General features: G+C 53.2%; 1 protein-coding gene and 1 long non-coding RNA gene across 3 annotated transcripts in view; one reads left to right on the plus strand and one right to left on the minus strand.

The window, feature by feature from the left end:
- LOC123857329 (uncharacterized) overlaps nucleotides 1-22,914 on the minus strand; it is a 30,434-nt gene extending 7,520 nt beyond the window's left edge. Inside the window, exons 1-4 of one of the 2 annotated variants that reach the window (XR_006793834.3) lie at nucleotides 16,391-22,914; nucleotides 15,905-16,197; nucleotides 12,249-12,579; nucleotides 11,277-11,399 (exon numbers count right to left, since the gene is read on the minus strand). This is a non-coding gene — a long non-coding RNA (uncharacterized LOC123857329). Of the gene's footprint in view, nucleotides 1-11,276; nucleotides 11,400-12,248; nucleotides 12,580-15,904 lie in introns of both variants that reach the window. The other variant, XR_006793833.3, reaches the window with a different exon arrangement.
- The window catches only part of ABCC8 (ATP binding cassette subfamily C member 8), a 75,414-nt gene that overhangs the window by 48,049 nt on the left and 3,555 nt on the right, over nucleotides 1-23,810 (plus strand). The window contains exons 17-33 of the mRNA XM_045894054.3: nucleotides 4,544-4,573; nucleotides 6,324-6,359; nucleotides 6,995-7,093; nucleotides 8,190-8,274; nucleotides 8,931-9,011; nucleotides 10,855-10,992; nucleotides 12,423-12,548; nucleotides 13,445-13,544; nucleotides 13,774-14,015; nucleotides 14,117-14,283; nucleotides 15,361-15,430; nucleotides 15,933-16,090; nucleotides 18,000-18,092; nucleotides 21,790-21,892; nucleotides 22,445-22,558; nucleotides 22,875-22,995; nucleotides 23,094-23,224. Of these exons, the coding sequence (XP_045750010.1) occupies nucleotides 4,544-4,573; nucleotides 6,324-6,359; nucleotides 6,995-7,093; nucleotides 8,190-8,274; nucleotides 8,931-9,011; nucleotides 10,855-10,992; nucleotides 12,423-12,548; nucleotides 13,445-13,544; nucleotides 13,774-14,015; nucleotides 14,117-14,283; nucleotides 15,361-15,430; nucleotides 15,933-16,090; nucleotides 18,000-18,092; nucleotides 21,790-21,892; nucleotides 22,445-22,558; nucleotides 22,875-22,995; nucleotides 23,094-23,224 (1,894 nt within the window). The remainder of the gene's footprint in view (nucleotides 1-4,543; nucleotides 4,574-6,323; nucleotides 6,360-6,994; nucleotides 7,094-8,189; nucleotides 8,275-8,930; nucleotides 9,012-10,854; nucleotides 10,993-12,422; nucleotides 12,549-13,444; nucleotides 13,545-13,773; nucleotides 14,016-14,116; nucleotides 14,284-15,360; nucleotides 15,431-15,932; nucleotides 16,091-17,999; nucleotides 18,093-21,789; nucleotides 21,893-22,444; nucleotides 22,559-22,874; nucleotides 22,996-23,093; nucleotides 23,225-23,810) is intronic.

Here is a 23,810-nt window from a genome sequence, read left to right on the forward strand (position 1 = left end):
AAGTTAATATTAGCAGATATACTCCAGTGAAATTCTTTCCCTAGAAATAGGGAATAGGGCCATTACTGACCGCAGTAGAATGATTTTAAATGTCCCCAGGGAGCCAGCAGGAAGTAGGGCCCTGAGGAAAGCGCTGGGGTGGGGAGGAACGTTCCATTTCCTGATGAGGAACTATAAATCAGGCTCCCTGGAGCTCCCTGCTGCCCCTGCTCCCACCACCTGCTGAGGCGTCCACACAGGAACTGTTTATTATTTCTGTCTGTGCCCACTCAGGCGGCCTGGGGCCTGCTTGCCCTGGGCTGGCCTCAGAATGCTGTTGCCTTGTGGGGGTTGGTGTGAAGGCTGCCTCCCAAGACCCTTGATGCCCCAGGAGGTGAGAAACAGCCTCCTTTCATGACTGCCCTGCCGTCCAATCTGCCCTTGCAGTTCCTGGAAGCTTTGGGGAGTAAGGGTAAAGGGCTCAGGTGACCCCAGGTTTCCTGGAGGAGGCAGGTGTGGTGAGGTGGTAAGCAGACAAGATAAGGGCCACTGCATGGAGGTGATGAGGCAGGCTTGGAACCCAATGGTCTTTGGTTGTCCTAAGTCTGCCCCTTGCTTGCTGTTGACCTTGGGCAGGTTATTTTACCTCTCTGAGTTTCAGTGTCCTCATTGGGACTATGAGAAAAACCCTTTCCTCTCTCAGAGACTTGGTGTTAGGACCCAATGACATTAATTGGAAAGGGCTCTGTGGGTAAAAGGTAACAGGAGCTACGGGCCTCTCAGGGGCAGGATGAAGGGACCATGGGGACCCAAAAGTTCTAACTTCCTCTTCTAACCTGTTTCCACCTCTTCCCGGTTTATTGATTGCTAGGCTCTTTTTTTTTTTTAAAGATTTTATTCATTTATTTGACAGAGAGATAGAGAGAGAGCACAAGTAGGCAGAGAGGCAGGCAGAGGGAGAGGAAGAAGCAGACTCCCCACCGAGCAGGGAGCCCGACGTGGGGCTCGATCCCAGGACCCTGGGATCATGACCCGAGCCGAAGGCAGCCGCTTAACCGACTGAGCCACCCAGGTGCCCCATCTGGGCTCTTAAATGAGTGGCGGGCCCATTAGATTCCTCCTCTGTGTGCATCTTTGGGACCAAGCATGGAGCTGAAGGGTGATCCCCAGTTCTGCAACCCCATGCCTTGCCTCCAATTAGCTATGAGCTGTGTTTATAATATATTCTCCCAGTGTTGCTGAGGTTTGGGCCATGACCCCAATTTTATACAGAAGGAAACAGAGGCTCCCCTAAGGGAAGGGACTTGCCGAGGATTTCACAACCAGCAAATAGAGAAGCTCCTCAGAGACGCACTTCAGACCCCACATTCTTTCCAGTTCTCGGCGCTGCCTGCCCTCCTGCACTGCCTCTTCCTCCAACCTAGAACTCCCTCCCTCTGTCTGCACTCGGTCCTCCCCCACATCAGAGTTCATCTCAGCTCTGACTTCTTGGAGCCTTTCCACACTCTCTCAGATTTCTTCTCCCCCAGACTATTTTTGAAATTTACATTGTTCTCTGATTCTAGAAGAACGTCCATTAAATTAGAAAAGATACACAAGTATAAAGAAGGTAAAAACCACCTAATATCCCATCACCTAGAAGTTTCCAGTCTTCTCTCTATGCATTTGCAAAGTGTTGGTCCTTTCCTCCGAAATTTCTATAATACTTTCTTACTCCTACTTTGTTTTGGCCCTCATAACTTTCTGACTCCTGTACCTGTCTGATTTGCTCTACTAGGCGGCGAGCCCTGGGAGGCGGGCTCTGTGCCTTGACTCTGCTTGGTGCGCACACGCATGCCCGGCAACTAGCTGGTTGGAGGGAAGGACATGGGGTTGGAGAACTGCAGAGGAATTGTCCTTCAGCTCAGTGCTTGGTCCCAAAGGTACAGACAGAGGAGGGATGGAATGATCCCAGCACATTGAAGACCCCAGTGATCAATGAGAGAAAGTCCATGCCACATATACCATTTTGTACTTTTCAGATGGAAACATCTACACACAAAGCCTTGGGGAGGCTCATTCTAGGGAGGCTGGGGCTATACTAGGAAAAGGTGAAGATGTACCTGGATTCATACCCCAGCTTCCCTTCGTCCTAACTGTAACATGGGGCATGTCATGCAAACTCCAAGCCTCAGTTTCCCCATCTATAAAATGGGGATACTAACACCTCTTTATAGTGTTGTCCTGTGGATGACATGGTTCATACCAACAACTTCACACTGTGCCTGGCATGAAGATGGCTCTCACTGAGTGCTAGTCTCCCTCCTTCCCTTCTTCCCAAATGACTAAGATGTCAGTCAGTAACCTCCCTTTATTACAGGTCTGTCATGTGCTAAGCAAGGTGGGGGCTGGAAAAGTTGTTCTTCCTGCCTTAAAATCCCACTGGGGATAAAAGAGTTACCCAGGAGCTGATTAAAGAGTAAGGTAGTCCGTTATACGGGCTAATTGAGCAGCCCAGACAACAATGCAAACTGAATTAAGGCCGAGAGTGCTCACTGTGTGCTGGGGTCCTCAGGAGGCCGCAGATGCACTTTCCTCCAGATAAATAACAGCCTTTGCAACTCTGGAAGCAGGCAAGGCAAGAAGATTCCAGAGACAAGCTTATCTGGGCTGTGGCCACAGTTGGAATTTGTAAGCTTTGGTTTTTCACCTGTCTCACGTTATCAGGTGCCCAGAAATTACAGCAATCTGGTGCTTGGGGAACACAAGATTAGGTGGGGTTGAGAGAATGAGAGGAGAACCCAAAGACTGAAGAACAGAATCTGAGGGGACGTGGGACTACACATCCATCAGGATCTCCTCTCAGCTCTGCTCCTCAGGAGGGATGGAACGGAATTCATCAGGCTCCTTTCCGTCCCTGGTTTTGTCCATCCCAGTGTTCCTGACAAATCACAGTGAAGTAATGTAGCATGGTCATTAAGAGCATGAAGCTTTAGAGTCAGGTAGATCTGTTTCCTCTGCTACTTGCTGGCTGTGTGGCTTTGGGCAAGTTACTTAGCCTCTCTGACCCTCACTTTCTTTGTAAAGTGGAGACAGTCAAAATCAACCTCTTTCATGTGATTATTTAAAGCTTTAAAAAAGTGATACTATTACGGTGCTTATCACAGTGCTTACAAAAACTCAATATAAATGTTAGCCGGGGGGCACCTGGGTGGCTCAGTTGGTTAAGCGACTGCCTTCGGCTCAGGTCATGATCCTGGAGTCCCGGGATCGAGTCCCACGTCGGGCTCCCTGCTCGGCGGGGAGTCTGCTTCTCCCTCTGACCCTCCTCCCTCTCATGCTCTCTGTCTCTCATTCTCTCTCTCTCAAATAAATAAATAAATAATCTTAAAAAAATAAATAAATAAAAAATAAATGTTAGCCGGTTTTAGTATAATTAAAGTAAGATCTGTATGAAAACAGAGCCAATTGTTTTTCCCCAAATGTGCACATCAGAAGCACCCATTTCATTGGCAGAGGGCTACTTCTGGAAGGTTGAGAGGTGGTCTGGGGGAGGAGAAAGAGCACTGGCAGAGTTGGCACCAAAATTCAGGTCACCTCACCCACTGTTTTCAAATTTTTTTTACTATAATCCACAGTGTGAAATGAAATGCATTTTACATCACAGTCCACTTCGTTCGTGCATTGATAGATAAGAGAAAAAAATTCGCCAAAAAATACACATCTTAACCACATGCCGTGGATTTTATTTATTTATCTCAGACAGAGAGAATGAGAGAGACAGAGAGCACATGAGAGGGGGGAGGGTCAGAGGGAGAAGCAGGCTCCCCGCCTAGCAGGGAGCCCGATGCGGGACTCGATCCCAGGACCCTGGGATCATGACCTGAGCTGAAGGCAGACGCTTAACCAACTGAGTCACCCAGGCACCCCATAGCTTCTATTATTATTTTATAACTTTTTTTTAAAATTTTATTTATTTATTTGAGAGGGAGAATGAGCTAGAGAGAGAGAGCATGAGAGGGGGGAGGGTCAGAGGGAGAAGCAGACTCCCCGCCGAGCAGGGAGCCCGATGCGGGACTCGATCCCGGGACTCCAGGATCATGACCTGAGCCAAAGGCAGTTGCTTAACCAACTGAGCCACCCAGGCACCCCACACTTTTTTTTTTTTAGTGCTGTTGCAGTTCACTTACTTCACACGCCATTATTGGGTCCCAATCTACAGTTTGAAAGCACTGTATAAATTGATTGTGACCTTGGCAAAGTTACTTTTCCTCTCTGAGCTTTCATTTTCCCAACTGGAAAACCAAGCATCGTGATGCCCAGCCAGCCTCACTGCTGCCCTGAGCTGTGCCAGGAGCACGGATTTAGCCCTTGCTGTTGGGACGGTGCTCATCTGGGTGCTGTGGGAGGGACAGAGATTGAGGAGAGCAGTTTGTGCCCCAAGGACGCCACTTGGGGACACTGGGCAGGGGGGAAGGGGTGGGGGTGGTGGGGATGGCTGCTCTCCAGAGACCTTTGTGATAGAGAGAAAGGCCGTGGAATGAGAAGTAACTGGTGTTGGTTTTTCCCATTTGTGCCCCAGCAGCCTTCCTGATGAGACCGGAGAGGACCCCAGGTACAGCCTCGGAACTGGGTTAGAAGTGGGTCCCAACAAAGGGAAGAAGCTGGGGGGCTGGGAGGGCTTGGACGGGGGTGGGGTACTGAGTCTGGATTGCAGGGTATGCAGCCTACACCATGTCAGAGGCACTGGGCCTTATAATAAGGCATGCTTTCTCAACAAGGGCAAAATCTGGTTCTTGGAGAGAAAAAAAAAAATCTCAGACATGCCAGTCTGTGGCCCTTCAAAGGGCCATATAGTATATAAACAGGTATATAATAGATCTGTGGTTTAAAAATTTCATGGTGAATGGGGCACCTGGCTGCCTCTGTCAGTAGAGCATGAAACTCTTGACCTCGGGGTTGTGAGTTCAAGTCCCATGGTGGGTGTGGAGCCTACTTAAAATAAAAATTTTTTTAATTAACTAATTAATTAAAATGTCATGGTAGATGGTCAGAAAGTAGCTTCCTGCTTGCCACAGGCTGGTGGGAAGGGAGAAAGGGAGTCACTGCTAATGGGTACAGGGTTTATTTTGGGGAGGTGATGCTTGCACAACCTTGTGACTCAAGTAAAAACCATTTAACTGGAAAACAGATGTGTCAGGGAAAAGACAATTCGGTGGGGGAGGGGGGGAAGTGTTTCTAAAAAGACCCTAGGGAATGCTCCTGAAAAAAAAAAAAAGTTGAGAAACACGGCTGTGAGAGAGGAGGTAGATATCCCCCAGGCCAGACAGAAAATGCAGTCTTACTGCTTTATGTCTAGTGTACAGGTCTGAAAAAGTCCAGGTGAAGTCGATTTATGAGGCTCTGAGACCCTCACGACCCTCCCCAACCTCACACCTCCTAAGAACATGTGGGACACCCTGGCGGGGGCATGAACCCAGGACCGGGGAACATTGACTCAACGCTGTAATTACACTCAAGTTCCTGGCCTTGGCTCTGACCCCAGAGTGTTTCACTTCCCCATGTTTCCTCTGCCCTTTCTCCCACCTTGTCCCCAAGTGCCGGGGTGTGATGACAGGCCCAGCCTCTCTAGCCACAGTAACCGTGGTTCTTGAGCCAAAAGGCCGAGCTGACGGTATGTGACCAGTCTGACCTGTGGATGACAATGGCAGGACAGAAGAGCTGACACTAGATCCGTTGCAGGCAGCCCAGGGCACGGGGACACTGCCGCTGACCATGCCCCTCCCCGCAGATCCCCCAGATTCCACCGCCGGCCGCTCACAGGGCCGCACGAGGCTTTTCGGCCCTCTGGCTGCCACCACGAGAGCTCCACGGGCGGAAGGTTCCCACACACAAGCTGCGGGCCTGGCCTGGCTCCTTCCAGACAGCCCTCCGTGGCCCAGCTGTTTTGGCAGCCACATCTGTCTGAGACGAATCTGTGCATTTGAGCCCCGATGCAGAGGCTGGAGCCTGGAAGGAGCCACATACTGGCCTTCATACTCCTCTGACATGGGATCCCCCCCCAACACACACACAAGCTTACACCATTGGTGCCTTTCCCCCATTCTCCCTCTCAGCTGGGGCCCTGGGGCCCTCCTCACGCACCCCACACATACTGGGGATGCTACAGAGGATCGGGCAGCGGAGGCTCCCCCAGGATGGCCAAGCCCCCCTCCTCACCCCTCCATGCAACGTGGGTGGCTGCATCCTTGGTTCCAGGGACTCTGAAGGCACCCTCGTGCCGGGTTTGAGGGAGCCCAGATGTCTGTGGAGAAGGTGGTGCATGTATGGGAGCCCTGAAGTTGTGTCTTTTCTTCCTGCTGCAGCCCAGAGCGGGAGCCAGTGGCCGACTCGGACGTCAGGTACCGTGCCCGGGATCACCTGCCCTATGGGCAGGCTTCCTCAGAGGGGCTCTCAGGCCCCAGGGCCATGGAACTCTCGAAGGCAGCCCCCCCTCATCGCCCAGCCCAGTGGCAGGGAAGAGGCCCAGGGGGGTTCTGTACTCCATCAGATGGTTCAGAGGCCTCCACTGCTTCTGAGCACCAAGCTGCTCCCTTCACACCAGATCGTTTTTTTCTGCTCCTCCCCCCACCACCTTGTTTTTGGTCTTCGAAAACCTTACCACACTAAATGTGGTGTCCTTGGCTCTGCTTATTTTAAAGAAGTTCCACTTGGAAAATTACCTGTTAATATCAAAAGCAAGTGGTTTGAGGGCCACTCAGGGAAGCAGGAAATTAGGGGTTGAGGGTTTACTTGGTTTGGTCACATTCTGGGCTCCTTCCAGTTCTGGGTACAGATTCAGGAAGAACAGATGACAGGGGTGGGACAGGTCGGTTGCAGGGCAGGGCAGGGTTGAAGACCTGGGCACCAAGCCGGCCCTAGGCCACCAGGGGCCACAGAAAGCAGATTTCTGCCAAGTGCGCCTCCCCGGTCTAAACCCTCTGCTTGACAACTGCCCCTGAGAAGGGCGCCCCTACTCCCACCTGCTTCATTCCAGGAAGAGAGGCCCCGTGGCCTATGCTTCTCAGAAACCATGGCTGCTGAATGCCACCGTGGAGGAGAACATCACCTTTGAGAGTCCCTTCAACAAACAACGGTAAAAGCCTCTCAGAGGAAGACAGCCTGGGGGAGGGGAGAAACTGGTCAAGGGCAGCATTAGCCAGCCCTCCCCAGTACCTGAGCCCCAGCCGGCTGCCCTGTCCCTCCATCGATCACCCCACACCCAGCCATTCTGCTCTCCAGGATGCTTATCTGGATTCCAGCCTGTTCCATATGGCACACCTGGAAATGATCCAGATGTGCCTGGGCATTGAGGCAGTCCAGCTCCTGTGGGTATGAGGGCAGAAAGGGTGGGGGTCATTGGGTGGAAGCCTTGGTGCCTTCTCTTGAAGCTAAGGGGAAGGCTGACCCAGCTCCCCATTATTCCCTACGCCCAGCTCTGCAGCTCATGCGCTATTTTCCCTCCAATGATAATAATAATCGCTACCATCAATTGAGCTCCGAGGTGCCAAGTGCAGCATCCCGCTCTATATGCGTGGTTTCCTCTAATGCTCACAACCACCCCAGGAGGCAGCTACTATTATTAGCCCCATCCTACAAAGGAGGAAACCAAGGCTCAGAAAGGTTAGGTAACTTGCCCAAGGCCACCCAGCCAATAAGTGAGAGAAATGAGTCTCAAATCCAAGGCTGCCTGACACCCAATTACTTGTCACCAAGACACTCTGATGCCTCCATGCACGCTGGCTGGCCCCTGCCCAAGCTAAGAGCTGGTCGGGGAAGTATAAGAGGAGCAGGCTGGGCAAATATTTGATCAGCCATCATCATTACTGCTGAGGCCAACCGGCAGTGATTTTCCCTGGCAGTGCCCCCAGGGTGGGCTCTGGCCACAGTTTCTCCCACTGCACGGGGGCCTGGGGCTCCCTTTTGTCACTTACATGGCATAAATGCTACTGTCCAATTTCATCCTTCAAATATTTAACTGGCCCCAAGACTCTGTGAGGTGCTGCCCTCAGCTCTTTTGAAGCTCACGTGGTGTTTGCCTGCAGCCGGGCAGGAGGCCATTAAAGCCATTGACCCCCCTGAGCACAGCTGCCCAGAAGCTAATGACCCTCTGCATGTGCTCAGGCCCGACTCTGGCCAGGCTGATCAGCTGTGTCTGCCCCTCCCACCCCCTCCCCGCCCCACCACTCCAGGTACAAAATGGTCATCGAAGCCTGCTCCCTGCAGCCGGACATCGATATCCTGCCCCATGGAGACCAGACTCAGATTGGGGAACGGGTTAGTAGCAGCCTCTATGGGGTTTTTTCAAAGCAGGGGCCCTCAATCTCCCCTGACCCCCAGCATGCCCGGAGATCATTCTCAGGGAGAGCAGGTGACTGGAAAATAAGAGAAGGTAAAGGTGGAAGAGCATCCTGCAGTGAAGTCAAAATGATCCCGAGCCCTGGGCGGCTGGCTATCCTCGACAGGTTTGCAACTCGCGCCTCGCTGGGCTGGAGATGACTTGGCATCTCCTTCATTCATGCCCCGCATATATACTAAGGCCCACGTGATACTGCGGTAGGCCCGGGGTTATCTCCTTCAGGTACCCTGGCCAGGTGGGGCCCCTCCTCCATAAGCTTAGGCAAATAGGATGCTCCCACGACTGTCCTCCTCATGTATGATTTAAATCCCTCCTTTCTGTGTCTTAGTTGTCACCAGTCAGATGGTCCCTAGCACCTACATGATGAATCTTCAAAGACGTGGGGATCCTGCTCCCCACTTCTGAATGCATTTAGTAGACGTGTACAAGTTCCTCCTCTCTTCAAGATGAGAAGGGGGCAAAGAGGTGGATAGAGCCAGACCTCCATCTCAGAGAGCTCACAGTCAAGTAAGGGCCAGGACAGTCCTTGCTGAGGGGCTCTGAGGGCATGACCTTTCCTCTCCTTTGGTCACAGGGCATCAATCTATCTGGTGGTCAACGCCAGCGCATCAGTGTGGCCCGAGCCCTGTACCAGCACACCAACGTTGTCTTCTTGGTGAGTGGCATTAGCTGGTGTCCCCCTTGAGGCCCCCCCTGACTCATTGCCTGTACACACACACACACACACACACACACACACACCAACCTCCCTCTCAGGGAGTAAGCCTCTCCTGCCAGAGATATTACCTAATCATTGGTGGGGAAACTGAGGCAAGGATAGTGCAAATGACCCACTGTGGACTTCACACTGAACTCTGCAGTAGCCATAAGGGGAGATGCGTAGGAGTTACAGGCCGCCTGCCTGCTGGACAGCCCCAAGCTATCAACACTTAGCCCCACTATAATTCATGGAATGTCTGCTGCCACCGCCCATCCCATGCCCAGAGCAGACATTGCTAATTGATCACAGCAGTAGTAATAGAAAATTCAGCATTATCAATGAAAGCAATTCTGTGAAACCCCACATTAAGTTTCTGTGGGAAAATTAACTTGGCTTCAGAATCCTTCTCAACACAGCACTCCAGATAACCTTTAGCAGTCAAACATGAGATCACATTATTAGCTCTCCCTGCCATAGTTCAGGCCAAGTTCTGTGTTAGGTGCTTTGGTTGACACTGAAGAATTCTGAGAGCCAATCCTCGGCCTCAGAGATGTAGAGTCTAGCTAGAGAGACAGAGCCACAGCCCAGTTGAAAGCCAAACTGTGTGGCACGGTCTATGAGGAGCCTTGCCCAAGGAGACAATGGGGAGAGCTAGAATAATCAGGGAGAGCTTCCTGGAGGAGGACCTTGAAAAGTGAGTCAGTTAAACCGAAGGAAAGAGGAAGGCCATTTGGGTAGGAAGTCAGAAGAAGGAACCTCAGGTCTCTGAACCTGGTTATATTCTTCCCCCACCCCCCCGGCGCCCCATACACATAAATGCTCCCCACTAAACACACTTCAAAATGTAAACGTTCATAGTCTTTGTTACCATCTGACATAGCACTTTACAAAGTATTAGCTTATTCATGGTCTCATATGAGCTTTAAACAACCTTGTTAGAAGTAAAGTGGTTTTGGGGCGCCTGGGTGGCTCAGTTGGTTAAGCGACTGCCTTCGGCTCAGGTCATGAGCCTGGAGTCCCGGGATCAAGTCCCGCGTCGGGCTCCCTGATCAGCGGGGGGTCTGCTTCTCCCTCTGACCCTCCCCCTGCTCGTGCTCTCTCTCTCTATCTCATTCTCTCTCTCAAATAAATAAATAAATAATCTTTTAAAAAAAAAGAAGTAAAGTGGTTATTTTCGTTTATTTCAGCAAAGTTGTATTAAGCTCCTACTCTACCTGGCATGGGCGCAAGGGGTGTGAGTTCCTGGGAATCTCACAGGAGTGGACAAATAACCATCACAACTGGAATTGAGAGGAGGGAAAGCTAGGCATGGAAGTCAAGAGAGGACACATAGAGCACTGAAGGATGAGTGGATGTTCACCAGGCAGACAAAAGGCAAAATGGCACTTTGGGCAGAGGGAAAAGCATAGGTAAAAACCTTGGAGTGGCAAGTTCTCTAGAAAGCTGGAGTTACAGGGAGCTTGGACAGGAAAGAGAAGTGAGACCAGACAGACTGGGCAGGTAATGGAGGGCCTAGCTTACCATACTAAGGAATTCGGACTTCATAGGCAATGGGGAGCTATTGAAGGTTCAGGAGTCAGGAAGTACCTGTGATTAAATCTGTTTGAGAGCAATCACTGATAACAGCTGCATTTTAAGATGAGGCGTCTAAAGCCCAGAGAGGTTAAATACATTGTCCAAGGCCATACAGCTAACTAGTGTCAGTCCCTGGACCAGAGCTGGTATAACTCTGATGGTTTTTATTCTCACTGTTACCCCCTTCTCCCACCCTTGCCCCCACCTTCTCTCCTCTGCCCAGGATGACCCCTTCTCAGCTCTGGATGTCCATCTGAGTGATCACCTGATGCAGGCCGGGATCCTTGAGCTGCTCCAGGATGACAAGAGGACAGTGGTCCTAGTGACCCACAAGCTCCAGTACCTGCCACATGCAGATTGGGTGAGGGGCCACAGGAGGTGAAGCTTTGGAAGGCTGAGTGGGAGAGGCAGCAGGAGAGGTGGGAGAGGCAAAGGAGTCAGTGTCTCAGTAGCAACTGCTGAGGGCAGAAGAGATCCACACTGACAGGCTTCATGCAGGCTGGGTAGCTCAGGCAGATCCTGCACAGGCCAGGGGTTTGGTATCACGATAGCTGCACACGTTCCCATCCTCACCTGGGGCCCCTGTGCGTACACGCAAGCCTGGCACCAAGAAGTCTCGGAAAGAAGCAGACACTCAATTCCTACCTTCTGTTTATGGCCCAGTTTGATGACTCATCCCCCTGGCCTTGGGGCTGCCTCTTTGGATGGGAGAGCCATCTCCCCACCCTCTAACCCACCGAGGGTCCGATGCATTTAAGTCAAGATCAGCTGGAAAACATGGCAACAAACAATACAAGTAGTAATGGAAACTTCAATATTATCAATAGAATGCAATTTTGTGAAACCCCACATTAACCAAATTTCTGTACTCCTCAATATGTAGACAACAGCTACTTTTCAGTTAATTGGAAAGCATTTAATCTTTAAGATGGAAATCATGTGACTTTTAAAATCTGGGCCTTGCCAGACTCCTATACAAATTTGTCCCTGAAAATTGAGCTTCAGGCCTGTGCTAAATGGGCCTAAGTCTTCCTTCTACATGTGGTAAAATCCTCCTTCTACTATGAAAAAAGAAAAAAATCTGTATTTTTTAAGAAATTTACAACAGGGGCAGAAGGTCTGCGACTGAGTTTCCATGGTGACCTTGGCAGGGCAGTTCGGGACAATCGTTAGTCTTAAGAGGGCAGACAAAGGCATGACTGGTTCCTTGGAATGTCAGAGAGCAAGACTCCCAGGCATCCCTCCCTACACCCCATCACGGGCTGGGTGGGGGTGAAGGAGCAGGGGAGGGTCTCTGAATTAATGACAAGAGTCTATGAGTGGGAAACATTGAGTGTTTCAAATAAAATCAGTTTTATTGATTTCAGAGAGGCATGGCCACGCCACACACACTTAGACCAATAGGTACTTTGTTAACCACTGGTGGAACCTACCAGACCTGTGGTCAGGGCAGCTGGAAGTTGCGTGCAATTAGCTGTTGAGTGTGTAAAAACAGCTGCCCCTGATGGGATCCTAGCAAGGAATCAGACCGCTTGGCCAGGATCCACCAATTTGCTCTGCAAACCCTCTTAGCAACCCTGGGGCAACCCCTGAGAATTACCCCCCAAAAGTACCGACCTCTAGATCCTGGGAGTGTGTCGGTAAGGACTGCAGCGGGGAGGCCAGCGGCCAGTTGTGGTGGGGAAGAGGATGTGTGCCAGTCCATCTCAGAGCCCTTGCCGAGGTGGGGGTGTGACCGCCACACCCCCTTCCCGTTCAGCCCCGGGGCTGGGTCTGTTTCTGCCTTTCCAGATCATTGCCATGAAGGATGGCACCATCCAGAGGGAGGGTACGCTCAAGGATTTCCAGAGGTCTGAGTGCCAGCTCTTTGAGCACTGGAAGACCCTCATGAACCGGCAGGACCAAGAGCTGGAGAAGGTGAGTATGTCCTAAGGGCCAGGCAGCCACCCTGTGAGGAGAAGTTTCTGTTAGAATCCTGAACACACAAAGGCCTTCCTGCCCTCCTTGCCCTAGGAAGCCCCTCAAAGGACAGATGTGGGAGCTGAGCGTGAACTTCCTCCTTGCAGAGGAGGGCCAGCACTTGTGCCAGGTACTCAGGGCAGACTCAGGTGGACACCTTCCCCTTATCCTGAAATAGTCAGAATCCATTTAGTTATAAAGCTTCAGAGAATCAACTCAAACTGGCGAAGCAGAAAAGGGGAGAGGTAAGGACTTTTTGGCTCATGAAAGTAAAAAGGATCAGCTTCAGGTAGAGCTGGATCCAGGTAGTTAAACACTGTCTTCAGGAACCTGTTTCTCTCCCTCATTGGCTCTGCTCCCCTCAGACCAGCCTCATTCTTGTGGTGGTGGAGAGAGCTTGATCAGCAGCCTCGAGCTTACATTCTCCCAGCTCAACACCTCTACCAGCAAGAGAGTATCTCTGTCACAACAGTTCAGCAGAAATCCCCAGGTTAACTCTCCTTTGTCCACTTTGGTCCTGTGCCCACCCTGAATAAATCATTGTGGAATGTGAGATTGGCCAGCCCTGGATCTCGTGCCCACCCCCGGAGCCAAGGAGAATGATCAGCCCACCTGAGTCACAGAGACTAAGAATAGGGGAGAGATGGTCTCCCACAGGAAGACCATTGTCGTTAACCGACAAATGGGGAGAAGTAAATTCTGGCATGACAAACTTGTGTCCATCTGGACTCTCCCCCAGGTGGGGGCACCCTGGAAACCTGACACCAGTCATTGCCAGGGGTGGCTGCCCTCCACCCTCCCTTCTTCCCTCTGCACACTCTGAGGACAGTGGCCGGGGTTCATCTGTCTTTCAGGAGACTGTCATGGAGAGAAAAGCCACAGAGCCATCTCAGGGCCTGCCCCGGGCCATGTCCTCAAGAGACGGCCTCCTGCAGGATGAGGAAGAGGAGGAAGGTACAGACTGTGGAACTAACAGTGAGATCATGGCCTGAGGTCTGGCAGACCATGGGGAGACAAAGTTTCGGGGTTCTGGGGGTCCTGAGATAGTGTGACTTTCATTAAATCCCTTGCCCTCTGTGTGCCTCGGTTTTCCCATCTGTTAAGTGGGGATAACATGCCCCCCGGTTCACCCTCAGAGGGAGGGTGAATGGGAAGCCACAGGGTGGGTTCTTGCGGCCTGCAGAGGAGGCAGCTGAGAGCGAGGAGGAGGACAACCTGTCTTCAGTGCTGCACCAGCGGGCCAAGATCCCGTGGCGAGCCTACACCAAGTATTTGTCATCTGCCGGCATCTTGCTCCTGTCACTGCTCGTCTTCTCCCAGCTGCTCAAGCACATGGTCTTGGTGGCCATTGACTACTGGCTGGCCAAGTGGACTGACAGCGCCCTGACCCCAAGCCCCGCGGCCAGGAACTGCTCACTCAGCCAGGTGTGGCCGACGGCCCCAGGCAGGGGCTGGGGGGAGGGTGGGGGGAGAGGGCTGAGCCCCGGACACCCCCAGGACCCTGCATCATTCTCTGCCCGGCCCAGGAGTGCACCCTCGACCAGACTGTCTATGCCATGGTATTCACGGTGCTCTGCAGCCTGGGCATCGTATTGTGCCTTGTCACGTCCGTCACGGTAGAGTGGACGGGGCTGAAGGTGGCCAAAAGGTTGCACCGCAGCCTGCTGAACCGGATCATCCTGGCTCCCATGAGGTACCCCTCTCCCCCGGCCATGCTGGGGCTGTGGGCAAGTTGCTGTTCTCTGGGCCTTAGTTCTGCCACCTGTAAAATGGAGATATGCAACCTCTGTCACAGGCTGAGGTGGCAGGGGCGGGGGGGGGGTGGCTCAAGGAGGCAGTGTGTGTAAAAATGTCCTCCTCGGGGCAGAAGGCAGAGGAAAACCATCATTTACTCAGCCACACATGGTGCTAGGCATTTTATATGGTTTGCTCATCTAATTGTCACACAGCCCTTCAAAGTGAGTGTCCGCAGGCTCTGTGTAAATGTAAGTTTCCCTTCCTCAGGCAGGTAATGTCTGCCCGTCTCCGCTCTGCCCCTCCTCCCTCAGCCAGCCTGCAGGTTCTGACACTGGGCACACGGGGACATGTTTTAATCTCCTGGAAGGGGATGGATAAAAATCCCAAAGGCCACTTGGTGTGAAACAGATCTAAGGTGGTCACTGCCCAGTCGACTGGCTGACTCAGTTTTAAAGCACGATGGGCAAACAGGTGGTCTGGCCCCTTGTCAATGCCAGGCCTCACCATCTGACTACACTTTTTACTTTTCAGCCTCATGAGCTCTCTGTGGCCCACAGACATGACCTCAACATTTACTTACCCTCTATTTGTCCCCGGGCTGAGCTTCCGAAACCCTCTGGTTAGGGTTGGGCTGGTTCTGGTTCAGAGCCAGAGTGATGACAGCCCGAGTAGCCTCGCAGGGTCAGCCAGCTGACAACCCATCCCCAGGGCCCTGTTCGCCCTGGAGAAGACTCGATGTCCCTGGAGTGAGCTGCTGAGTGAGTCAGGCAGATCAAACAGCTGAGGAAGGTGGTGGTGGTCATATATGGGCTTGAGAGCCAGAGAGGTTAGTGAGGGGCCAGCACCCCTTTGGGCAGCTGCAGGAATTCTCAGGGACACAGGCCAGATAGCTACAGACTTGCAAAGGCAACCACCCCTAGGCAGCCAGACCCAGAGATGACCCCAAAGACACTAAAATGAAAGAACTACCCTCATTCAATAAACAGGAAGGAAATCAATAAATGGATGAGTAACTGTTCTGGTTGCCTCTTAGGTTTTTTGAGACCACGCCCCTTGGAAGCATCCTGAATAGATTTTCAGCTGACTGTAACACCATCGACCAGGTACACAGGACTGTGACCCATTTCCCCAGTTCAGAGAGAGGCCAGACCCCCACGCTTTTCCTCTCTGGTGCTGGCTTCCCCAGATTTGGTGCTCAGAGCCCCGGGGGACGAACCCAGTGGGCCCCAATCTGATTACAATGCTATCTCAGGGCCTGGGGCTGCCCCTGTGAAACTGTCATGATAAGACTGAGGGAAACCACATCCCTTTGGCTTCCATCCAATACCCCCTGGCTCACTCCAGTAAGGTTCCAGCATAGTCTGAACCAAGGTGGCTGATTCTGTGGAGAACATTCCTTTCAATTCAGCTTGTGTTCTCGGTTTACCATCGTACTAGATGGTGAGGAAGCAAAGTCCTGATTCCCGCTCTCAGGGAGCCTACAGTGTAGCTGGAGAGACGAGACATGTGCCTGTAAGAATGTGAGAGAGCAAAACATGGTGGCAGGTAACACACTGAAGATAAACACCAAAACTCACCTCCCTCTCTCACCCTCCCCTCCGTCAGCACATCCCATCCACGCTGGAGTGCTTGAGCCGCTCCACCCTGCTCTGCGTCTCAGCCCTGGCCGTCATCTCCTATGTCACGCCTGTGTTCCTCGTGGCCCTCTTTCCCCTGGCCGTGGTCTGCTACTTCATCCAGAAGTACTTCCGGGTGGCGTCCAGGTGATGGCAGCCTTTGCCAGCCTCAGGGGGCGGGGAGATGCTTTGCAATGGGCAGCTGGGTACTCTTACTAGAGTAATCATCAAAAAGTAGTAGAGTCCTATTGCCCCTGAAAAGGAAAATAGAAATGAAGGAAGGGGAGATATTATTCATCTTCCACCACCCTGATGTAACCATCTGTCAGCACACACACACAAACACACACACACACACACACACACACACCCTGCCGTTAATATCAGAACTATTTCCTTAGGAGATAGAGTCAGGAGTAGAATTGCTAGGTCGGGGTGTATACATACCTTTATGCCCTTCATTCATTTTGCCAAAATGCTTCTCAGGAGGGTTGCTTCTCAGGAGGAGTCCAGTGACCAGGCTGATTGCTGATGCACGAAATCGAGAGCCCCTGATGGCAGGGGGGTTATGGCAACCCTACGTCCCAGCCCACGGGGGCCAGAGTGTGCCTGGGAGCCTCGACTTGAGGGAGCCTTTCACAGTGATCACATTTGCCCTCGGGAGCCTTCGAGTCACACAGGCTTCTTTCCTACTCAAAATTTTCTAAGAACGTTCTCTAGAAGTTCTTTCTGGGAGTGATTCTGCTAAACTCATAGGTCCAAATAATTGTCAGGAAAATTTGAAAGAATCTCTAGACCAGTGTTTTTCAAACCGCCAATTGCAACCTGTCAGTGGGTCATGAAATCAATATCATAGATCACAGCCAGCATTTTTATCAGATGAAATTGAACAGAACATATCAGACTGTATGCACATAGTAACAGTAAGTTTTGCTTCATGAAACCTTTGTTTGGGGCAGGGGGTGTGCACATGTGCACTGATTTGTAGTATAAAATGCATTTCTTACTGCAGGTTATAATCAAAAGGTTAAGTACCTTTCCCAAGTGCACATAGTTGATTAGTAACTGGAGTCAAAATGCTGATTATCAATAAAAACAATTAAATGTAGATACATTTTGACCACGATTACCTTGCCCGTGAGGACCAAGGTTCGTATGCTGGATGGTGTAGAATCCCCTGGCACCCAGAAGGAGCATGTTAGTGTTCACAAATCACTGTGACTTTTTATTTATTTATTTTTTATTTTTTTTTAAAGATTTTATTTATTTGACAGCAAGACACAGCGAGAGAAGGAACACAAGCAGGGGGAGTGGGAGAGGGAGAAGAAGGCTTCCCGCAGAGCAGGGAGCCCGATGCGGGGCTCGATCCCAGGACCCTGGGATCATGACCTGAGCCAAAGGCAGACGCTTAACGACTGAGCCACCCAGGCGCCCCTCACTGTGACTTTTTAAACACTGAACAAGCTGTTTTACAAATTTCATTTCTTCTGCCAGGGAAACCACCCTGTTCCCCTGGCATCCTCTCTGCCCCGGGGACAGTCTGTCCGGGAACGCTGCCTCCCGCAGCCCAGCCTGACCTCCCTGGCACTGATGTGCTTGTCAGGGTGCCGCTGTGGGGGGCAGGGGCAATCCTGTTGCCATGGAAACCTCTGGCCTGTCCCCCTCAAGGAGCTCTGTAGATACTGGCCCTTGATGTGCCTGAACCTATTGTGGTTACCGGGGAGGGGACTGGAAGCTTTGCGTGAGGTCTTTCTGCTCCTTTCGCTAGCTGTCGCAAGGTTCAGGTTGTTCCCCGTGAGAGAGAACGACCGTACATGCCCCGCCTTACCACACTCGTGAGGTAGACGGTGCCCGGGGTTACAGGGCCTGCCCCGGCGGGCTGTTTATGCATTTTGCGGGGTGGTACCACTGGCTTCCCTCTCTACAGGGGAGACACTGAGACCTGGACAGGTGAAGCCATTTGCGCACGCAGTGGTTGTGGGGGGAGCTAGGATTCAGACCCGAGCCGAGCCCTGCGCCTGCCCTCTTGACCATTCTACTCTGCTCCCCTGCACAGGGACCTGCAGCAGCTGGATGACACCACCCAGCTCCCCCTGCTCTCCCACTTTGCTGAAACTGTGGAAGGTCTCACCACCATCCGGGCCTTCAGGTACCAGATTTACCCCAAGGTGCGGGTGGGTGGGAGTGGGGCCAGGGCCACAGGTCATGTGGTTCGGTTGTCAGGGCTTGGCTTAGGAAGGCCCAGGACACCTGTCTCCCAACCACTCCTCAGGCCCCGAAGCCTTGATGATGTCCCCCAGAGGGGTCAGGTCCGGTGGGCTCCACTGTATGAACCAGAGAGGAAAATCTCAGCCCTGCAGCCAAGTCCAGAGCCTCTGTGAACTAAGGCGGGACATGAAAGGAAACAAAGCTGGGAAGTATATGCTCACATATCAATGCTAGAAAGGCTTTTCCAGCATGTGGGCCAACCCCGAGGCCATCTTTTATGGAGAATCTCCAGTGACTCGAACACTATGCTAAGTAATTTACATGTCATCTCATTCATTCTGCACTGCAATCCAAGGCAGTTAGCATGATTATTCCCATTTCCCAAATAAAGAAATTGAGGCTCAGGGACATTATATAACCCCTCTGGGTAAGGCCGTCTGAAACCTAGACTTGAACCTGCCCATTCGTTCAGTAAACATGTACTGAGCTAAAACCCAAGCCAGGCACTAAAAAGACAGAGATGAGTCAGATGAGCCCCGATCCTGGAGGCATTTACAGTCCAGGCTTTGAGCAGGCCAGCGCAAAACCATGTGACAGGTACTCTGAAAGAAAGGGGAATGCAGCCTGTGGGGACACAGAAGGGAGGCAGTCACCGAAGACTTCACAGAGGACGTGTTGTCGGAACCAGCATCAAAGGGTAAATAAAAGTTCACCAAGCTGGAGGATTTCCCCGCAAAACTTCAGTGTCCCTGCTTTCCACCCTCAATCATGATGTTGGGCCAGACGGGAGCATCTCAGGCTGCCTGGGGAGTAGAGGGGCCATTGCTCCCTGCCCCAGTCTCTGTCTGATGTATTAGAACATTTCTCCTCCAGCCAAACAGGCCAGAGACCCCTGCCTCAGATAGTTGGACTCTGGTCTCTAAGCCTTACCCAGAGAGTGATTCCAGGTTATTTTTAGGATGGCACAGCTGTGCGGGGTGTGACAGTAACCACGCGACACCAAGTCCCATGTCCAGGAGTAACCCCAGGGCGCAAGGACCAGCCAAGAGGATTCAGGGAGGCTTGCGTCTCCTCCCTCCAAGCCCCAAAGCTCTAGGAGAGGTGCCCAGGCCCCATTCACTCCCTGGGCCATCTGCACCAGTGAAACGTCCTCTTAGGGGTCTAGTCTGAGGAAAGCAAAGCAACGCTGAGCTCTGCCCTGGCCTTGGCTCCGCTCCCTGGACAGCCCTGCGCTGTCTTCCGCACAGAAGCCCCTTGGAACCTGGTGTGATGCTAAGGTCTCCTCCGAGCCCCCTTCCTGTCTCAAGCCTGCACTTCCCCAGGTCCTTTGACTTCGAGGGCCCTCCACACTGCCGGGCCTGGCCCCTACTCAGTCTTAGTACTGTTCCTCTTACACATGCAGTCCTGGCGGCCTTCGGGCTGGGCCTGGGGCAGAGAGATTGTGACTTTCTGCCGGGGGGCTGGACCTGCTCAGTAGGATCTGGGTGGATGTTGCATCCTGCAAACAGCCTCACACCCAGCCTGGGGTCAGTCAGAGGAGCCGCTGCCCAGCGAGGCCTCCCACGCCCTACGCTGACACAGGGGGGACCACGACATGTGGATGAAGGACTTTCTAGTCCTCCCCGGATGTGGTTAATTCATTGGCCCTTGCCTAGCAGCCTGCCCTGTTGGGAGCTGACTAGCATTTACTGAATGTGCGCCTAACACCCGCCAGGCCCCGTACTCAGTGCTGTGTGTGTGTGTATTACTCATTCAGTGCTCACGAGAGCCCCAGGACGTGGATTCGAGCAGCCACGTTCAACAGATAAGGCTGAATCGCCAACCTGAGGTCACACACAAGGTCGGAGCCCGTGCTAGGCGTGGAACCCAGGCCTGGGGGACCTGCTGGTTTCTCTAGGAGGCCCTGCCTTTGCCCAGAAAAGTTTCCCAGAAAAGAGTACCCCAGCCCCAGACTCAGTGTTGGGCTCAGAGGCTGTTTCAGCCCAGGTGGGAACGATTAGTGTCCCCATTTTACTAATGAGGAAACTGAGTCTTGGGCCTGACACACAGCCAGTGAAGGAAGAAGGCTCAGAATCCAGTGTGGGTCTGCATGGCCCCACCTTGGCACTCTTCACAGTCCTCACACTGTCACACACCCATCCCAGAAGCCACACCTCCCACACACACCCTCATGCACACCCAGCCCTCAGGCTCGCCCGTCACACACAGTCACGCCCTTCAGACCTGGGGCTACACACTCGCCTCAGCCACCATGCTGTGCGATCGTACTCTCTCTCACACCTCCGAGACTCACTCTGCTCTCCTCAGACACATGGGTCAGGCACAGCCCCTCCGCCCAGAAATAATCAAAGCAGAACAAACACCTTCCAAGAGTCAAAAGCAAAGGCGCGGTAAGACTCATCTTGAGCCCTCTGAGTCCCCAGTTGTTTCCCTGAGACCAATGCTAAGACGGCTTCGGCTTCCATTTGTTCCTTCGCTCGTCATGAAACAAGTGCTCCGCCCCCTCCTCTGGGCCTGGCCAAGCCAGCCTGGTGTGAGGGGATGCCCAGGGAGAGTGATGCCAGGAGCCCCAGCCCAGGAGAAAAAGCAGGTCCATTCGAAGTAACGCAAGGAGAACATGATGAGGGCACAAGCGAAGGAAAGAAGCCTCCAGGGTCAGGGAAGTTTCCATTTGTTCATTCAGCAAGTATTTATTGACAGTGCCAGGGGCTAGGGATGCCCTGGTGAACAAAACAGCCATGGGCTCCATTCTCATAGAGTTTACAGTCTCGTGAGGGAGATAAGCAGCTAGAGAAATGAACGTAAGAACAAAGGTTATAAAACAAACAGGCTGCAGAGATGGGGAACCATAGGCCAGGAAAGGCCACCCTGAGGAGGTGTCATTTGAGGTAGAGCCTGAAGGCTGAGAGGAGTCAGCCTTGTGAAGAGCGGAAGAAAAAGCGTTCCAGGCAGAGGGGGCAGCATGTACAAAGGCCCTGGGGTGGGAAAGACCTTGGTATTGTCACAAAACTGAAAAGGGGCAAGTAACAAATGACTTTATTGTAATTTCTGTGGCTGCAAGGCAGTGAGCAAGGGAATTTGTGGCATGGAAGGAGGCTAGGTTGGCAGGAGCCAGCTCACTCAGGCTCCTGGCAAGGAGGTGGTTCTTTAGCCTCAAAACCATTGACATTCCAAACAGGAGAGAGATGGGATGTAATTTATGATTTACAAAGATTATGCCGGCTGCTGTGGGAAGACAGCAGGTAGACCTATGGGGAAGCTGACGCAGTAGCCCAGGCGAGAGGCAGGCAGAAGCAAGGACTATTTTGGAGGTAGAAATAAGAGGTCTTGTAGAGGGATTGGCTGTGAATCCAGATGATTTCTTGGTTTCTGGCCTGAGCATCTAGGTGGGCAGAAGTGCGCTTTACTGTAATAGCTAGACCCTGAAGAGAAGAATGGGTCTTGGGGTGAAAGCAGGAGTTTGAAGGAGGTGGGAGTCTTGACAAGTTTGAATAAAGTAGCAGGGAGCTGGGAGGGCCGTCTGGAGAGGAATGGCATACATAACGTCAGACACAGCATGTTTACTGGCTGCTTCTCTGTAGGTAAGGAGAGGCCTGGGGGTCATGTGGACCCTCAGACCCTCCCCATCCGCCCTCCAGGTATGAGGCTAGGTTCCAGCAGAAGCTCCTCGAATACACAGACTCCAACAACATTGCCTCCCTCTTCCTCACGGCTGCCAACAGATGGCTAGAAGTCCGCATGGCAAGTGCCACCCACGCCCCACCCCGGGCCCTGAGACAGGGGCTTCTGATAGGGGTGTGGAGCCAGAGCAAGGGCCAAACATGGGCCAGAGGGTGGGAAGAGAGGATGGAATAGCAGCCCGTGTGTGCACACAGGGCGGGAGCTGAGCCCTCCTCTCCCCCCAGCCCTGGAGGCCCTCCCTGGGTCTGACCCGAGCCTGCTCTTCCCCATCCCTGCCCGGGGGTTGTGCACCTGAGGTGCGCACCAGTAGCCGGAAGAGCTGTGTGTTTCACTGTGACGAGTGTGTGTCTGAAGTGGGCCACATGACCCGCGTGGGCCAGCTGGTGAGGCGCGTTCAGGCCTGTGCAGACGGCTGGGGTTGGGGCAGAAGCTGGGTGCACACGTTGTCTCCCGGGGCTCCGGCCTTCAAGGCCTCCTGCGTGTCTGATGATGTGTAGGTGTGTTGGCTGGGCTGGGGTAGAGTGTCTGCTGAGCTGGAGGGAGTGAGGTGGGTTGGGGGGGCCCTGTGGTTTCGACCCCGGAGGGCCCACACGGGCTCACCTCCCTCCACAGGAGTACATCGGTGCCTGTGTGGTCCTCATCGCGGCCGTGACCTCCATCTCCAACTCCCTGCACAGGGAGCTCTCTGCTGGCCTGGTGGGCCTGGGCCTTACCTATGCCCTAATGGTGAGTGACAGCAGACTGGGGCAGGGGAGGGCTCAGATACCAGCCCTCAGGGAATCTCGGAGACACCCTCCAGGCCCTACCCCAAGCTACCGTGAGTCTGATGTGGGAGGGACCATGTGGGTAGGGGGGCTAACCCAGGGCCGGGGCCCCAGACAGGTGGTGGGTAAGGATGCACGTTCATTGTAACCCTCCCATGCCTCCAGGGAGGACCCCCCTGAATAGCAGCAGAAGACACTGAGGGCCCCTGGCCCCTCAGCTGTAAGAAGAGCCCTCCTGGTGGCTGGGGTTGGACCAAGTGCTCACTGACTCCCCGCAGGTCTCCAACTACCTCAACTGGATGGTGAGGAACCTGGCGGACATGGAGATCCAGCTGGGGGCTGTGAAGCGCATCCATGGGCTCCTGAAAACCGAAGCGGAGAGCTACGAGGGGCTGCTGGGTGAGAGGCCCGGCCGAGGGGCACGTCGGGGGGAGGGGGGCCCTCCTGGATTCCAGCGGCGCCTGTATCTGCTGGCTGAGCCCCGGTCTGGCCCCCAGCACCCTCACTCATCCCGAAGAACTGGCCAGACCAAGGGAAGATCCAGATCCAGAACCTAAGTGTGCGTTATGACAGCTCTCTGAAGCCAGTGCTGAAGCATGTCAACGCTCTCATCTCCCCAGGACAGAAGGTCAGTGGGCGGCAGGGCAGAGGGCTGGCCCATGGCAGAGTCAGCTCACGGCCCCCCGGGGCCTTCCAGGGCTCCCAACTAGTCAGACCCCCCCAGGTGCTGGCCCTGGGCTCCTCACACTGACGAGGCTCAGCCCACCTCTCCCCCACTCCCACTCCCCTGCTCCTTCTGCTGCCCTCACTCACCCACCAAGGAGATGGACACCCCAGACTCCCCTGGCTGAGAGGGCTTTGTCAGGGGCCCCCTGAGCTTCAGAGCAGGTCCTCGGGACAGAGAGTGAGGCCGCACTTGTCTGGCACTCTGACTCAACTGTCTGATGGATTCCCTCCTCGCGCCCCCTCTGCTCTGACACTGCCCCCCTTCTGTCTCTTAGGCTCTGTCTCTCTGTCTCTGGCTGTCCGTCTCATTCTCTCTGACCTTCAGATGTACCTCTGTCCCTGCCTCTGGCCCTCCCATCTGTCCCTACCTCTCCCGTCCTTCTGTGTCACCATCTCTGTCTTTGTACTGGTCCCTTATTGTCCTTTCTGTTGGTACCCATGGGCCGGGAAGGAATGGGGTCAGAGGTGACCCCAGTGTAAGGTGGGGC

The sequence above is a fragment of the Mirounga angustirostris genome, unplaced genomic scaffold (assembly GCF_029215605.1).
Source record: "Mirounga angustirostris isolate CCGP_5_RB_7025 unplaced genomic scaffold, mMirAng1.0.hap1 SCAF_13, whole genome shotgun sequence".
In the NCBI taxonomy this organism is placed as follows: Eukaryota; Metazoa; Chordata; class Mammalia; order Carnivora; family Phocidae; genus Mirounga; species Mirounga angustirostris.